Source organism: Tachyglossus aculeatus, chromosome 13 (genome assembly GCF_015852505.1).
Source record: "Tachyglossus aculeatus isolate mTacAcu1 chromosome 13, mTacAcu1.pri, whole genome shotgun sequence".
Classification (NCBI taxonomy): Eukaryota; Metazoa; Chordata; class Mammalia; order Monotremata; family Tachyglossidae; genus Tachyglossus; species Tachyglossus aculeatus.
The window spans coordinates 2472865-2491328 of record NC_052078.1 but is presented as its reverse complement, the minus strand read 5'-3'; the positions used below and the strand labels follow the sequence as shown (position 1 = coordinate 2491328).

Genomic DNA, 18464 nt, shown 5'->3' with positions numbered 1-18464 from the left:
CCCCTCCTGGGGCTTACTGGGGGGGGGGGGGGGTCACTGGAGCTAGAGAGGTCATCCCCAGGTCCATTGACCCCTGACCCTCAGACCCCGCCCGGGGCTGATAAAGGGGTCGTTGGAGCAGAGGGGTCATCTCCAGGCCCCCTGACCTTCCACCCCAACACCCCCGCCCGGGGCTGACCAGGGGGTTACTAGAGTTGGAGGGGTCATCCCCAGGTCCACTGCCCCCTGACCCTCAGACCCCGCCCAGGCTGATAAAGGGGTCGTTGGAGCGGAGGGGTCACCTCCAGGCCCCCTGACCCCTGACCTCCCACCCCAACACCCCCGCCCGGGGCTGACCAGGGGGTTACTGGAGCTGGAGGGGTCATCCCCAGGCCCCCGACCCCTGACCTCCCACCCCTTCACCACCACCTGGGGCTGACCAGGGGGTTACTGGAGCTGGAGGGGTCATCCCCAGGCCCCCGACCTCTGACCTCCGCCCCAAGACCCCCACCTGGGGCTGACCAGGGGTTTGCTGGTGGGGGGGGGGGGGGGTCGTTTCCAGGTCCACTGACCCCTGACCCTCAGATCCCCGCCCGGGGCTGACAAAGGGGTCACTGGAGCCGGAGGGGTCATCCCCAGGCCCCCGACCTCTGACCTCCAGCCCAAGACCCCCGCCCGGGGCCGACCAGGGGCCTGCTGGTGTCGGAGGGATCGTCCCCAGGCCCCCTGACCGTCAGATCCCCGGCCGGGGCTGACCAGGGGGTTAATGGAGCTGAAGGGGTCATCCTGACCTCTGACCTCCCGCCCGGGGCCAACCAAGGGGTCGCTCCCAGGTCCACTGACCCCTGACCCTCGGATCCCCGCCATCCCCGTCGCCCCCCGACCTCCGACCCGCGCGCCAAGACCGACCTGGGGGTTGCTAGCGCTGGAGGCGTCGTCCTCGGGCCCCCCGGCGTCCTGGGAACTGCCGTCGTCCAGCACGTTGGAGAGGCTGGAGCTGTGCCGGCCCCGCGGCGGGGGGAAGGGGCGGCCCCCGTCCAGCGGGTCCGGCGAGGGGGTGCCCGGCTGGCTGACGGGCGTCAGGTTCCCGCTGCTGCCCGCCGTGGCGTCCGAGCCCACGCTGCCCAGCTCGGGCCCCGGGTCGAAGGGCGAGCCGAAGGGCGAGAGGGGCTGGTAGGGGCCGTCGCAGCCCGGCGGGGCCTGGGCGGACGACGACGACGAGGACGAGGACGAGGACGAGGACGAGCCGCCCGCCGAGGGGTCGCGGCCTCGCCCGCGGGCCGGGCCCGGGGGCGAGGCCTCGGGGGGCAGCGGCAGGAAGACGTCGGCCGGCTCGGCCGGGGCCCGGGGGCCGTCGCGGACGTACAGGCGGGGGAGCGCGTCCTGCCAACCCACCTGCCGGGCCAGTTGGCGCACCACCTCCGGCTGCCCGTAGATCAGGTGGAACAGCTGGCGGGGGGAGACGCCCGCGCGGGTGAGTTGGGCCGGACCCCCACGCCGCCTCCCGGAAGCCCTCCCGGACCATCCCTCTGGCCTTTGTTAAGCGTTTACGCTCAGGCCGGGGCTCGGGCTGGAGAAGCAGCGTGGCTCAGTGGAGAGAGCCCGGGCTTTGGAGTCAGAGGTCACGATGACGATGATGATGATGGCATTTAATAAGCGCTTACTATGTACCAAGGACCGCTTGGGGAGGTCACAAGGTGATCAGGTTGGCCCACGGCGGGGCTCCCGGTCTCCACCCCCATTTCACCTAACTGAGGCCCAGAGAAGTGAAGTGACGCGCCCGAAGTCACCCAGCTGACGGTTGGCGGGGCCGGGATTTGAACCCGCGACCTCTGACTCCCAAGCCCGGGCTCTTTCCCCTGAGCCGTGGGTTCCAGTCCCGTGACTTTGGGCAGGTCACTTCTCTGGGCCTCAGTGACCTCATCTGGAAAATGGGGATGAAGACTGGGAGCCCCATGTGGGACAACCTGATCACCTTGTAACCTCCCCGGAGCTTAGAACGGTGCTTGGCACATAGTAAGCGCTTAACAAATACTAGCATTATTATTATATTAAGCGCTAGCAAATACATCATTATATATAAAGAACAGTGCTTTGCACATAAGCGCTTAATAAATGCCATTATTATTATTATATATATTCATTCATTCAGTCAATTGTATTTATTGAGCGCTTACTGTGTGCACAGCACTGTACTAAGCGCTTGGGAAGTACAATTTGGCAACATATTAGGGACGGTCCCTACCCAACAATGGGCTCACAGTCTAGAAGATGGGCTCACAGTCTAGAAGATATATATATATAGATAGATATATATATCCTATATATATCTATATACATATCTATAGATCTATATCTAGATATAGATCTATAGATCTATATATATATGTGCCGTCTATAGATATATATAGATGTATATATAGATATATATAGAGATCTATCTATATATACATGCCGTCTATAGATATATATATAGATCTATCTATCATCCATCCATCTATCTATCTGTGCCATCTATAGACATATATATATAGATATATATAGATCTACCTATCTATCTATCATCTATCTATCTATCTATCATCTATCTGTGCCATCTATAGACATATATATATAGATATATATAGATATATATAGATCTACCTACCTACCTATCATCTATCTAATCTATCTATCCGTGCCGTCTATAGATATAGATATATATATCTACCTACCTACCTATGTATGTATGTATCTATCTATCTAATCTATCTATGTCGTCTAGATATACATAGATCTATCTATCTATCTAATCTATCTATGCCGTCTATAGATATACATAGATCTATCTATCTATGCCGTCTATAGATATACATAGATCTCTCTCTCTCTCTCTCTCTCTCTCTCTCTCTCTATCTATCCCAGGCACTGTACTAAGCATCCGGAGTGGATCCAAGCAAATCAGGTCCGACCCGGTCCCTGTCCCATGCGGGACTCACGGTCTCCACCCCCATTTTCCAGATGAGGGAACTGAGGCCCGGAGAAGTGAAGCGACTCGCCCAAGGTCGCCCGGCAGAGCCGGGATTAGAACCCAGGTCCCCCCGGCTGCCAGGCCCGGGCTCTACCCGCTAGGCCGCACGGACACGGAATCGGCCGCCGCTTGCTGCGGGCGGGGATCGTGTCCGTTCTTTGGGCCTATCGTCCCCTCCGAGGGCTTAGCCCAGCGCTCCGCACACTGTCGGCGCTCAGTAAATAGGCCCGCCCCGGTTTGGGGGGGCTGTTAGACTGGGCGGCCCGACGTTCCCGACTTCCCGCGGCCGGGCCTCACCTTGCGACAGATGTCCAGGCGGACGGCCAGGGGGGCTCGCTGGGCCAGGGTCACCACGGCGAGCAGGTCTCCGAGGTCTGGGCAGTCTGAAGGGGGCACGGGGTGGGCACACGGAGCAGGAACTGAGACCCAGATAGACGCCCACTGGGCTTCCCCGCCCCCCTCCCCCCACCCTCACGGCCTCTACCTCGCTGGGGGCCGGGAAAGCGCCTGTTTCTCCATCCGTTGTCCTCCCGAAGCACTCAGTACAGTGCTCTGCACACAGTAAGCGCTCAATAAATACAATTTATTACCTATTTCTATTAACGTCCATCTCCCCCTCTAGACTGTTAAGTCACTGCAGGCTGGGAATGTGTCTGTTTATTGTCGCGTTGTCCTCTCCCAAGCGCTTAGTACAGTGCTCTGCACACAGTAAGCGCTCAATAAATACAACCTCTTATCTATTTCTATTAACATCCATCTCCCCCTCTAGACTGTTAAGTCGCTGTGGGTTGGGAATGTTTCTGTTTATCATTGTGTTGTCCTCTCCCAAGCGCTCAGTACAGTGCTCTGCACACAGTAAGCGCTCAATAAATACAACCTCTTATCTATTTCTATTAACATCCATCTCCCCCTCTAGACTGTTAAGTCACTGTGGGTTGGGAATGTTTCTGTTTATCATTGTGTTGCCCTCTCCCAAGCGCTCAGTACAGTGCTCTGCACACAGTAAGCGCTCATTAAATACAACTTATTACCTATTTCTATTAACGTCCCTCTCCCCCTCTAAACTGTAAAGTCGCTGTGGGCTGGGAATGTCTGTTTATTGTCATGTTGTCCTCTCCCAAGCGCTCAGTACAGTGCTCTGCACACAGTAAGCGCTCAATAAATACAATTTATTACCTATTTCTATTAACGTCCGTCTCCCCCTCTAGACTGTTAAGTCACTGCAGGCTGGGAATGTGTCTGTTTACTGTCGCGTTGTCCTCTCCCAAGCGCTTAGTACAGTGCTCTGCACACAGTAAGCGCTCAATAAATACAACCTCTTATCTATTTCTATTAACATCCATCTCCCCCTCTAGACTGTTAAGTCGCTGTGGGTTGGGAATGTTTCTGTTTATCATTGTGTTGCCCTCTCCCAAGCGCTCAGTACAGTGCTCTGCACACAGTAAGCGCTCATTAAATACAACTTATTACCTATTTCTATTAACGTCCCTCTCCCCCTCTAAACTGTAAAGTCGCTGTAGGCTGGGAATGTGTCTGTTTATTGTCATGTTGTCCTCTCCCAAGCGCTTAGTACAGTGCTCTGCACACAGTAAGCGCTCAATAAATACAATTTATTACCTATTTCTATTAACGTCCGTCTCCCCCTCTGGACCGTTAAGTCGCTGTGGGCTGGGAATGTTTCTGTTTATCATTGTGTTGCCCTCTCCCAAGCGCTCAGTACAGTGCTCTGCACACAGTAAGCGCTCAATAAATACAACTTATTACCTATTTCTATTAACGTCCGTCTCCCCCTCTAAACTGTAAAGTCGCTGTGGGCTGGGAATGTGTCTGTTTATTGTCATGTTGTCCTCTCCCAAGCGCTTAGTACAGTGCTCTGCACACAGTAAGTGCTCAATAAATACAATTTATTACCTATTTCTATTAACATCCGTCTCCCCCTCTAGATTGTTAAGTCGCTGTGGGCTGGGAATGTGTCTGTTTATTGTCGCGTTGTCCTCTCCCAAGCGCTTAGTACAGTGCTCTGCACACAGTAAGCGCTCAATAAATACAACCTCTTATCTATTTCTATTAACATCCATCTCCCCCTCTAGACTGTTAAGTCGCTGTGGGTTGGGAATGTTTCTGTTTATCATTGTGTTGCCCTCTCCCAAGCGCTCAGTACAGTGCTCTGCACACAGTAAGCGCTCATTAAATACAACTTATTACCTATTTCTATTAACGTCCCTCTCCCCCTCTAAACTGTAAAGTCGCTGTAGGCTGGGAATGTGTCTGTTTATTGTCATGTTGTCCTCTCCCAAGCGCTTAGTACAGTGCTCTGCACACAGTAAGCGCTCAATAAATACAATTTATTACCTATTTCTATTAACGTCCGTCTCCCCCTCTGGACCGTTAAGTCGCTGTGGGCTGGGAATGTTTCTGTTTATCATTGTGTTGCCCTCTCCCAAGCGCTCAGTACAGTGCTCTGCACACAGTAAGCACTCAATAAATACAACTTATTACCTATTTCTATTAACATCCGTCTCCCCCTCTAGACTGTAAAGTCGCTGTGGGCTGGGAATGTGTCTGTTTATTGTCATGTTGTCCTCTCCCAAGCGCTCAGTACAGTGCTCTGCACACAGTAAGTGCTCAATAAATACAATCTATTACCTATTTCTATTAACGTCCGTCTCCCCTCTAGATTGTTAAGTCACTGTGGGCTGGGAATGTGTCTGTTTATTGCTGTGTTGTCCTCTCCCAAGCGCTCAGTACAGTGCTCTGCTCACAGTAAGCGCTCAATAAATAAGATTTATTACCTATTTCTATTAACGTCCGTCTCCCCCTCTAGACTGTAAACTCGTTGTGGGCCGGGAATGTGTCTGTTTATTGTCGTGTTGTCCTCTCCCAAGCGCTCAGTACAGTGCTCTGCCCACAGTAAGCGCTCAATAAATACGATTTATTACCTATTTCTATTAACGTCCGTCTCCCCCTCTAGACTGTTAAGTCGCTGTGGGCTGGGAATGTGTCTGTTTATTGTCGTGTTGTCCTCTCCCAAGCGCTCAGTACAGTGCTCTGCCCACAGTAAGCGCTCAATAAATGCGACAGTGAATGAATGGAGGGGGAGATGGACGTTAATAGAAATAGATAATAAATCGCATTTGTTGAGCGCTTTATTATCTATTTCTATTAACGTCCATCTCCCCCTCTATTCATTCATTCACTCAATCGTACTTATTGAGCGCTTACTGTGTGCAGAGCACTGTACTAAGCGCTTAAACCGCAAACTCACTGCGGGCCGGGAAGGGGTCTGCTTCTCGTTCGTCCGTTCTTTCCATCGTATCTACCGAGCGCTGGCCGGGAAGGGGTCTGTTTCTCCTTCGTCCGTTCTTCCCACGGTATCTACTGAGCGCTTCCCGTGCGCAGAGCGCTGTACTAAGCGCTTGGGAGAGGCCAAAAGGGCACCAGACAGAGACGGTCCCGACCCAACAACCTCAGCCTTCACACTGTCCAACGCAGGCCGGGAAAAGGGCCCGACTGTCTTTCGGCCGGTGTCTCCCGGGCGCTCAGTACAGCGTCCGGCGCGGAATCGGCGCTCAGTAAGTGGGTCTGACCGCGGAAGCCGGGCTCCTTCAGCCGCTCTAGACTGTCAACTCGTTGTGGGCTGGGAATGTGCCTATTGTTGTGTTGCCCTCTCCCAAGCGCTCAGTACAGTGCTCTGCACACAGTAAGCGCTCAATAGATACAACTTATTACCTATTTCTATTAACATCCGTCTCCCCCTCTAGACCGTTAAGTCGCTGCGGGCTGGGAATGTGTCTGTTTATTGTCGCGTTGCCCTCTCCCAAGCGCTCAGTACAGTGCTCTGCACAGAGTAGGCGCTCAATGAATACAACTTAGTACCTACTTCTATTAACGTCCGTCTCCCCCTCTGGACTGTAAACTCGTTGTGGGCCGGGAATGTGTCTGTTTATTGTCGCGTTGTCCTCTCCCAAGCGCTCAGTACAGTGCTCTGCCCACAGTAAGCGCTCAATAAATACAACTTATTACCTATTTCTATTAACATCCCTCTCCCCCTCTAGACTGTAAAGTCACTGTGGGCTGGTAATGTGTCTGTTTATCATTGTGTTGTCCTTTCCCAAGCGCTTAGTACAGTGCTCTGCACACAGTAAGCGCTCAATAAATACAATTTATTACCTATTTCTATTAACATCCATCGCTCCCTCCATTCACTCAATCGTACTTCTTGAGCGCTTACTGCGTGCAGAGCACTGTACTAAGCGCTTAAACCGCAAACTCACTGCGGGCGGGGAAGGGGTCTGTTTCTCCTTCGTCCGTTCTTCCCACGGTATCTACTGAGCGCTTCCCGTGCGCAGAGCGCTGTACTAAGCGCTTGGGAGAGGCCAAAAGGGCACCAGACAGAGGCGGTCCCGACCCAACAACCTCAGCCTTCACACTGTCCAACGCAGGCCGGGAAAGGGGCCCGACTGTCTTTCGGCCGGTGTCTCCCGGGCGCTCAGTACAGCGTCCGGCGCGGAATCGGCGCTCAGTAAGTAGGTCTGACCGTACCGGCGCCGAGGACCTGGTGGCAGAGGCAGCGGCAGAGCCGGGGGGAGACGGGCCCGTCGGGCTCCTTCAGCCGCTCTAGACTGTCAACTCGTTGTGGGCTGGGAATGTGCCTATTGTTGTGTTGCCCTCTCCCAAGCGCTCAGTACAGTGCTCTGCACACAGTAAGCGCTCAATAGATACAACTTATTACCTATTTCTATTAACGTCCGTCTCCCCCTCTAGACTGTTAAGTCGCTGTGGGCTGGGAATGTGTCTGTTTATTGTCGTGTTGTCCTCTCCCAAGCGCTCAGTACAGTGCTCTGCACACAGTAAGCGCTCAATAAATACAACTTATTACCTATTTCTATTAACATCCGTCTCCCCCTCTAGACTGTTAAGTCTCTGTGGGCTGGGAACGTGTCTGTTTATCATTGTGTTGTCCTCTCCCAAGCGCTCAGTACAGTGCTCTGCACAGAGTAAGTGCTCAATAAACACAACTTATTACCTACTTCTATTAACGTCCGTCTCCCCCTCTAGACTGTTAAGTCGCTGTGGGCTGGGAATGTGTCTGTTTATCGTCGTGTTGTCCTTTCCCAAGCGCTCAGTACAGTGCTCTGCCCACAGTAAGTGCTCAATAGATACGATTTATTACCTATTTCTATTAACGTCCATCGCTCCCTCCATTCATTCGCTCAATCGTACTTATTGAGCGCATACTGCGTGCACAGCACTGTACTAAGCGCTTAAACTGCAAACTCACTGCGGGCCGGGAAGGGGTCTGCTTCTTGTTCGTCCGTTCTTTCCCTCATATGTACTGAGCGCTGGCCGGGAAGGGGTCTGTTTCTCCTTCGTCCGTTCTTCCCATCGTATCTACTGAGCGCTTCCCGTGCGCAGAGCGCTGTACTAAGCGCTTGGGAGAGGCCAAAAGGGCACCAGACAGAGACAGTCCCGACCCAACAACCTCAGCCTTCACACTGTCCAACGCAGGCCGGGAAAGGGGCCCGACTGTCTTTCGGCCGGTGTCTCCCGGGCGCTCAGTACAGCGTCCGGCGCGGAATCGGCGCTCAGTAAGTAGGTCTGACCGTACCGGCACCGAGGACCTGGTCGCAGAGGCAGCGGCAGAGCCGGGGGGAGATGGGCCCGTCGGGCTCCTTCAGCCGCTCTAGACTGTCAACTCGCTGTGGGCTGGGAATGTGCCTATTGTTGTGTTGCCCTCTCCCAAGCGCTCAGTACAGTGCTCTGCACACAGTAAGCGCTCAATAGATACAACTTATTACCTATTTCTATTAACGTCCGTCTCCCCCTCTAGACTGTTAAGTCGCTGTGGGCTGGGAATGTGTCTGTTTATTGTCGTGTTGTCCTCTCCCAAGCGCTCAGTACAGTGCTCTGCACACAGTAAGCGCTCAATAAATACAACTTATTACCTATTTCTATTAACATCCGTCTCCCCCTCTAGACTGTTAAGTCTCTGTGGGCTGGGAACGTGTCTGTTTATCATTGTGTTGTCCTCTCCCAAGCGCTCAGTACAGTGCTCTGCACAGAGTAAGTGCTCAATAAACACAACTTATTACCTACTTCTATTAACGTCCGTCTCCCCCTCTAGACTGTTAAGTCGCTGTGGGCTGGGAATGTGTCTGTTTATCGTCGTGTTGTCCTTTCCCAAGCGCTCAGTACAGTGCTCTGCCCACAGTAAGTGCTCAATAGATACGATTTATTACCTATTTCTATTAACGTCCATCGCTCCCTCCATTCATTCGCTCAATCGTACTTATTGAGCGCATACTGCGTGCACAGCACTGTACTAAGCGCTTAAACTGCAAACTCACTGCGGGCCGGGAAGGGGTCTGCTTCTTGTTCGTCCGTTCTTTCCCTCATATGTACTGAGCGCTGGCCGGGAAGGGGTCTGTTTCTCCTTCGTCCGTTCTTCCCATCGTATCTACTGAGCGCTTCCCGTGCGCAGAGCGCTGTACTAAGCGCTTGGGAGAGGCCAAAAGGGCACCAGACAGAGACGGTCCCGACCCAACAACCTCAGCCTTCACACTGTCCAACGCAGGCCGGGAAGGGGCCCGATTGTCTTTCGGCCGGTGTCTCCCGGGCGCTCAGTACAGCGTCCGGCGCGGAATCGGCGCTCAGTAAGTAGGTCGGACCGTACCGGCGCCGAGGACCTGGTCGCAGAGGCAGCGGCAGAGCCGGGGGGAGACGGGCCCGTCGGGGAGGCAGGCGATGAGGCCGCGGAAGCCGGGCTCCTTCAGCCGCAGTCGCTGCTTGTTGCGCTCCACCACGCGCTCGCTCCGCAGCAGCCTGTACAGGATCTGCGCCGGCCACCGGGCCGGGGGGCAGCGGGGGCGCTCAGTACACTCACCGAGGCTCTCCCGCCCCGTCCCGGGGGTCCCCCGAATCGCCAAAACCGGACAAGAGACGTGGCTTTGCTTCCCTTTTCTTAATAATAACGGTACTTGTTAGGCGCTCACTATGTGCCAAGCGCTGCTGCTGCTGCTGCTGATGGTATTTATTAAGCGCTTACTACGTGCCAAGCACCGTTCTAAGCGCTGGGGAGGTTACAAGGTGATCAGGTCGCCCCACGGGGGGGGGCTCACCGTCTTCATCCCCATTTTACAGGTGAGGGCACTGAGGCCCAGAGAAGTGACTCGCCCAAAGTCGCCCAGCTGACAAGTGGCGGGGTCGGGATTTGAACCCAGGACCTCGGACTCCAAAGCCCGGGCTCTTCCCATTGAGCCACGCTGCCTCTGAGCGCTGGGGAGGTGACAAGGCGTTAAGCGCTTACTAGGTGCCAAGCGCTGCTCTAAGCGCCGGGGAGGTTACAGGGTGATCAGGTGGTCCCCCGGGGGGCTTGTAGTCTTCATACCCATTTTGCAGATGAGGGAACTGAGGCCCGGAGTAGTGAAGTTTTATTTATTTTATTTTGTTGGTATGTTTGGTTTTGTTCTCTGCCTCCCCCTTCTAGACTGTGAGCCCGCTGTTGGGTAGGGACTGTCTCTAGCTGTTGCCAATTTGGACTTCCCAAGCGCTTAGTACAGTGCTCTGCACACAGTAAGCGCTCAATAAATACGATTGATGATGATGATGATCAGGTGGTCCCACCATTTTCATCCCCATTTTCCAGATGAGGGAACTGAGGCCCGGAGAAGTGGAGCGACTGGCCCCAAGTTGCACAGCCGGCCATTGGCGGAGCCGGGATTTGAACCCGTGACCTCGGACTCCAAAGCCCGGGCTCTTTCCGCTGGGCCACGCTGCCGCTCTAGGAGTCCCTGTCCCACGTGGGGCTCACGGTCTTCATCCCCATTTCACAGATGGGTGACTGAGGCTCAGAGAAGGGAGGTGACTTGCCCAAGGTCACACAGCTAGTAAGTGCCAGAGGTGGGATTAGAACCCACGACCTCTGGCTCCCAAGCCCGGGCTCTTTCCACCGAGCCACGCTGCTTCACACTTACTACGTGCCAGGCACTGTACTAAGCGCTGGGGGGGACACGAGCAGATTAACCCCATCATTCAATCGTATTTATTGAGCGCTTACTATGTGCAGAGCACTGTACTAAGCGCTTGGGAAGTACAAATTGGCAACACATAACCCCAGACGGGAAGCGTTTACTTTCGTATTGTCCGCCAGGTACTGTACTAAGCATCGTGGCTCAGTGGAAAGAGCCCGGGCTTTGGAGTCCGAGGTCATGGGTTCAAATCCCGGCTCCGCCAATTGTGGGTGACTTTGGGCAAGTCACTTCACTTCTCTGGGCCTCAGTGACCTCATCTGGAAGATGGGGATGAAGACTGTGAGCCCCCCGTGGGACAACCTGATCACCTTGTAACCTCCCCGGTGCTTAGAACGGTGCTTGGCACATAGTAAGCGCCTAGCAAATGCCATCACTATTATTAGAGAAGCAGCGTGGCTCAGTGGAAAGAGCCCAGGCTTTGGAGTCCAAGGTCATGGGTTCAAATCCTGGCTACGCCAATTGTCAGCTGGGTGACTTTGGGCAAGTCCCTTCACTTCTCTGGGCCTCAGTGACCTCATCTGGAAAATGGGGATGAAGACTGGGAGCCCCCCGGGGGACAACCTGATCACCTTGTAACCTCCCCGGTGCTTAGAACGATGCTTGGCACATAGTAAGCGCTTAATAAATGTCATCATTACTAAGCAGGCTGAAAGGCAGCATGGCTCAATGGAAAGAGCCCGGGCTTGGGAGTCTGAGGTCATGGGTTCAAATCCCGGCTCCCCCACTTGTCAGCTGGGTGACTTTGGGCAAGTCACTTCACTTCTCTGGGCCTCAGTTCCCTCATCTGTAAAATGGGGATGAAGATTGTGAGCCCCCCAGCGGGACAACCTGATCACCTTGTAACCTCCCAGTGCTTAGAGCTTTTCTGTGCCTCAGTTCCCTCATCTGTCAAATGGGGATGAAGACCGTGAGCCCCCCCAGGGGACAACCTGATCACCTTATAACCTCCCCGTGCTTAGAGCTTCTCTGTGCCTCAGTTCCCTCATCTGTAAAATGGGGATGAAGACTGTGAGCCCCCCCGGGGGACAACCTGATCACCTTGTAACCCCCCAGTGCTTAGAGCTTCTCTGTGCCTCAGTTCCCTCATCTGTCAAATGGGGATGAAGACCGTGAGCCCCCCCGGGGGACAACCTGATCACCTTGTAACCTCCCAGTGCTTAGAGCTTTTCTGTGCCTCAGTTCCCTCATCTGTCAAATGGGGATGAAGACCGTGAGCCCCCCCGGGGGACAACCTGATCACCTTGTATCCTCCCAGTACTTAGAGCTTCTCTGTGCCTCAGTTCCCTCATCTGTCAAATGGGGATGAGGACCGTGAGCCCCCCTGGGGGACAACCTGATCACCTGTAACCTCCCAGTGCTTAGAGCTTCTCTGTGCCTCAGTTCCCTCATCTGTCAAATGGGGATGAGGACCGTGAGCCCCCCTGGGGGACAACCTGATCACCTGTAACCTCCCAGTGCTTAGAGCTTCTCTGTGCCTCAGTTCCCTCATCTGTCAAATGGGGATGAAGACCGTGAGCCCCCCCGGGGGACAACCTGATCACCTTGTAACCTCCCAGCGCTTAGAGCTTCTCTGGGCCTCAGTTCCCTCATCTGTCAAATGGGGATGAAGACCGTGAGCCCCCCGGAGGGACAACCTGATCACCTTGTAACCTCCCTGTGCTTAGAGCTTCTCTGTGCCTCAGTTCCCTCATCTGTCAAATGGGGATGAAGACCGTGAGCCCCCCCCGGGGGACAACCTCATCACCTTGTAACCCCCCAGGTGCTTAGAGCTTCTCTGTGCCTCAGTTCCCTCATCTGTAAAATGGGGATGAAGACCGTGAGCCCCCCCGGGGGACAACCTGATCACCTTGTAACCTCCCAGTGCTTACAGCTTTTCTGTGCCTCAGTTCCCTCATCTGTCAAATGGGGATGAAGACCGTGAGCCCCCCCGGGGGACAACCTGATCACCTTGTAACCTCCCAGTGCTTAGAGCTTTTCTGTGCCTCAGTTCCCTCATCTGTCAAATGGGGATGAAGACCGTGAGCCCCCCTGGGGGACAACCTGATCACCTTGTAACCTCCCAGTGCTTAGAGCTTCTCTGTGCCTCAGTTCCCTCATCTGTCAAATGGGGATGAAGACCGTGAGCCCCCCTGGGGGACAACCTGATCACCTGTAACCTCCCAGTGCTTAGAGCTTCTCTGTGCCTCAGTTCCCTCATCTGTCAAATGGGGATGAAGACCGTGAGCCCCCCCGGGGGACAACCTGATCACCTTGTAACCTCCCAGTGCTTAGAGCTTTTGTGCCTCAGTTCCCTCATCTGTACAATGGGGATGAAGACCGTGAGCCCCCCCGGGGGACAACCTCATCACCTTGTAACCTCCCAGTGCTTAGAGCTTCTCTGTGCCTCAGTTCCCTCATCTGTCAAATGGGGATGAAGACCGTGAGCCCCCCCAGGGGACAACCTGATCACCTTGTAACGCCCCAGTGCTTAGAGCTTCTCTGTGCCTCAGTTCCCTCATCTGTAAAATGGGGATTAAAACTGTGAGCTCCCCGTGGGACAACCTGATCACCTTGTTAACCTCCCCAGCCTTAGAACACATAGCACGTGCTTAACAAATACCATCATCATTATTATTATTATTATTATTAGAATGGCGCTTGGCACCTAGTAAGCGCTTAATAAATGCCACCATCATCATTATTATTATTATTATTATTATTATTACTAAGCGCTGGGGCGGATACCCCAAATCCACCGCAGGCGGAAAGCGCCTGTTGGTTGTCGCCCTCTCCCGCGCGCTTAATAGTGATAATAATGATGGTACTTGTTAAGCGTTTACTATGTACTCTCCCCCTTCTAGACTGTGAGCCCACTGTTGGGTAGGGACCGTCCCTATATGTTGCCAATTTGTACTTCCCAAGCGCTTAGTACGGTGCTCTGCACACGGTAAGCGCTCAATAAATACAATTGATGATGATGATGATGATGTGCCGAGCGCCGTTCTAAGCGCTGGGGAGGTTACAAGGTGATCAGGTGGTAAAGATGGCATTTGTTAAGTGCTTACTATGTGCCAAGCGCTGTTCTAAGCGCTGGGAAGGTTACAAGGTGATCAGGTGGTCCCATGGGGGGGCTCGCGGTCCTCATCCCCATTTTACAGATGAGGCCCAGAGAAGTTAAGTCTTTTAGACTGTGAGCCCACTGTTGGGTAGGGACCATCTCTATATGTCGCCAACTTGTACTTCCCAAGCGCTTAGTCCAGTGCTCTGCACACAGTAAGCGCTCAATAAATACGATTGATTGATTGATTAAGTGATAATAATAATAATAATAGTGGCATTTATCAAGTGCTTACTATGTGCAAAGCACTGTTCTAAGCGCCGGGGAGGTTATAAGGTGATCAGATTGTCCCATGTGGGGCTCACAGTCTTTATCCCCATTTTCCACATGAGGGAACTGAGGCCCAGAGAATAATAATAATAATAATTGGCATTTGTTAAGCGCTTACTATGTGCAAAGCACTGTTCTAAGCGCTGGGGAGGATACAGGGTGATCAGATTGTCCCCTGTGGGGCTCACAGTCTTCATCCCCATTTTCCAGATGAGGGAACTGAGGCCCAGAAAATAATAATAATAATAATTGGCATTTGTTAAGCGCTTACTATGTCCAAAGCACTGTTCTAAGCGCCGGGGAGGATACAGGGTGATCAGGTTGTCCCATGGGGGGCTCCCAGTCTACATCCCCATTTTCCAGATGAGGGAACTGAGGCCCAGAGAATAATAATAATAATAACTGGCATTTGTTAAGCGCTTGCTATGTGCAAAGCACTGTTCTTAGCGCCGGGGAGGTTACAAGGTGATCAGGTTGTCCCACGGGGGGCTCACAGTCTTTATCTCCATTTTCCAGATGAGGGAACTGAGGCCCAGAGAATAATAATAATAATAATTGGCATTTGTTAACCGCTTACTATGTGCAAAGCACTGTTCTAAGTGCCGGGGAGGATACAGGGTGATCAGGTTGTCCCATGGGGGGCTCCCAGTCTTCATCCCCCTTTCCCAGATGAGGTCACTGAGGCCCAGAGAATAATAATAATAATAATTGGCATTTGTTAAGCGCTTACTATGCGCAAAGCACAGTTCTAAGCGCTGGGGCGGATACAGGGTGATCAGGTTGTCCCATGGGGGGCTCCCAGTCTTCATCCCCATTTTCCAGATGAGGGAACTGAGGCCCAGAGAATAATAATAATAATACTAATAATACTACTACTAATAATAATAATAATAATTGGCATTAGTTAAGCGCTTACTATGTGCAAAGCACCGTTCTAAGCGCCGGATACAAGGTGATCAGATTGCCCCACGTGGGGCTCACAGTCTTCATCCCCATTTTCCAGATGAGGGAACTGAGGCCCAGAGAATAATAATAATAATAATAATTGGCATTTGTTAAGCGCTTACTATGCGCAAAGCACCGTTCTAAGCGCCGGGGAGGATACAGGGTGATCAGGTTGCCCCACGGGGGGCTCCCGGTCTTCAGATGAGGGAACTGGGGCCCAGAGCAGTGAAGTGACCGAGCCGGGCTTGGAACCCACGCCCTCTGACCCCCAAGCCCGGGCTCTCCCCGCCGCTCCTCTAGGTGAGGCGCTTAGCACAGCGCGCGCGCGGCGCCCGGGCCCGAGCGGAGGCGGCTGGCACCTTGAAGAGCCGGTCCCGGAGGCCGTCGGAGGCGGCGGGCCGCACCAGGAGGGCGAAGAGCACCTCCACGTTGCCCGGCTCCAGCAGGAAGTTGCCCACTTGGTCCTGGGCCGGGGGCGCCTTCAGCAGGTCCAGGATGACGTCCAGCACGCCGCAGGCCTGGCCGGGGGGTTGAGGGGTCAGCGGCGGCCCCCCCCCAGCCCACCGCCCGCCCGCCGGCCGCCCCCCGGCCCCGCTCACCTGGCTCTGGTCGGCCGTGGCGGCCAGGTAGCCCAGCAGGCCGTGCAGCTCGGAGGAGGAGGCGCCGCCGCGGCCCAGGAAGTCCTTGACCAGGCCCAGCAGCGCCGTCTGCACCGTGCGGAGGTCGTCCGGCGCCGGGGGGCCGGCCTGCGGCGGGCTGGGGGCCACACGGGTGGACAACCACCACGGCATTATGTTGCCAATTTGGCTTAGGACAGTGCTCTGCACATAGTAGGCGCTCAACAAATACGACTGATGAGGATGAGGAGGAGGATGGCACTGCTTAATAACCACCGTGGGCGCTTACTACGTGCCGACTGCTGTTCGGCCATTCCGTCCGTCGTATTTATCATCATCATCATCATCAATCGTATTTATTGAGCGCTTACTATGGGCAGAGCGCTGGGCTAAGCGCTTGGGAAGTACAAATTGGCAACATCTAGAGACAGTCCCTACCCATTTACTGAGCGCTTCGCACTGGACTTGGCTCCCCCCCATCTTACCTCCTCCCCTTCCCCACAGCACCTGTATATATGGATGCACAGATTTATTACTCTATTTATTTGACTTGTACCTATCTATTCTACTCATTTTATTTTGTTAGTACGTTTGGTTTTGTTCTCCGTCTCCCCCTTTTAGACTGTGAGCCCGCCGGTGGGTAGGGACCGTCTCTATATGTTGCCAACTTGGACTTCCCAAGCGCTTAGTACAGTGCTCTGCACATAGTAAGCACTCAATAAATACGATTGATGATGATGATGAGGATGATGGCACTGCTTAATAATCACCGTGGGCGCTTACTACGTGCCGACCGCTGTTCGGCCATTCCGTCCGTCGTATTTATCATCATCATCATCAATCGTATTTATTGAGCGCTTACTATGGGCAGAGCGCTGGGCTAAGCGCTTGGGAAGGACAAATTGGCAACACATAGAGACGGTCCCTACCCGACAGTGGGCTCGCAGTCTAAAAGGGGGAGGCAGAGAACAAAGCCAAACGTACCGAAAAAATAAAAGAAATCGGATAGAAATGTACAAGTAAAATAAATAAATAAATAGAGTAATAAATACGAGGATGATGGCACTGCTTAATAATCACTGTGGCGGGATCCCTTGGGCGCTTGCTACGTGCCGAAAGCTGTTCGGCCATTCCGTCCGTCGTATTTATCATCATCATCATCATCAATCGTATTTATTGAGCGCTTACTATGTGCAGAGCACTGTGCTAAGCGCTTGGGAAGTACTGATTGGCAACATATAGAGACGGTCCCTACCCATTTACTGAGTGCTTCGCACTGGACTAGGCTCCCCCCCATCTTACCTCCTCCCCTTCCCCACAGCACCTGTATATACGGATGCACAGATTTATCACTCTATTTATTTGACTTGTACCTATCTATTCTATTTATTTTATTTTGTTAGTATGCTTGGTTTCGTTCTCCGTCTCCCCCCTTTTAGACTATGAGCCCACTGTTGGGTAGGGACTGTCTCTAGATGTTGCCAATTTGGACTTCCCAAGCGCTTAGTACAGTGCTCTGCACATAGTAAGCGCTCAATAAATACGACTGATGATGATGAGGAGGATGATGGCACTGCTTAATAATCACCGTGGGCGCTTACTACGTGCCGACCGCTGTTCGGCCATTCCGTCCGTCGTATTTATCATCATCATCATCAATCGTATTTATTGAGCGCTTACTCTGTGCAGAGCACTGTACTAAGCGCTTGGGAAGTACAAATTGGCAACATATAGAGACAGTTCCTACCCATTTACTGAGCGCTTCGCACTGGACTTGGCTCTCCCCGATCTTACCTACTCCCCTTCCCCACAGCACCTGTATATATGGATGCACAGATTTATTACTCTATTTATTTGACTTGTACCTATCTATTCTATTCATTTTATTTTGTTAGTATGCTTGGTTTTGTTCTCCGTCTCCCCCTTTTAGACTGTGAGCCCGCCGTTGGGTAGGGGCCGTCTCTAGATGTTGCCAACTTGTCCTTCCCAAGCGCTTAGTCCAGTGCTCTGCACACGGTAAGCGCTCAATAAATACGATTTATTTATTTATTTATTTATTTATTTATTTATTTATTTATTTTACTTGTACCTATCTATTCTATTGATTTCATTTTGTTAGTATGCTTGGTTTTGTTCTCCGTCTCCCCCTTCTAGACTGTGAGCCCACTGTCGGGTAGGGACCGTCTCTAGATGTTGCCAACTTGGACTTCCCAAGCGCTTAGTACAGTGCTCTGCACACAGTAAGCGCTCAATAAATACGATTGATTGATTGATTGATTTTACTTGTACATATCTATTCTATTGATTTTATTTTATTAGTATGTTTGGTTTTGTTCTCTGTCTCCCCCTTTTAGACTGTGAGCCCGCTGTTGGGTAGGGACTGTCTCTAGATGTTTCCAACTTGGACTTCCCAAGCGCTTAGTATAGTGATCTGCACACAGGAAGCGCTCAATAAATGCGACTGATTGATTGATTGATTGATATTACTTGTACATATCTATTCTACTGATTTTATT

The 18464-nt window shown here is 52.8% G+C and overlaps 1 protein-coding gene across 1 annotated transcript in view; it reads right to left on the bottom strand.

Moving 5' to 3' along the window:
- The window catches only part of NBEAL2 (neurobeachin like 2), a 128856-nt gene that overhangs the window by 42450 nt on the left and 67942 nt on the right, over positions 1–18464 (bottom strand). The window contains 5 exon segments of the mRNA XM_038755708.1: positions 889–1428; positions 3287–3372; positions 9663–9822; positions 15691–15849; positions 15931–16087. Of these exon segments, the coding sequence (XP_038611636.1) occupies positions 889–1428; positions 3287–3372; positions 9663–9822; positions 15691–15849; positions 15931–16087 (1102 nt within the window).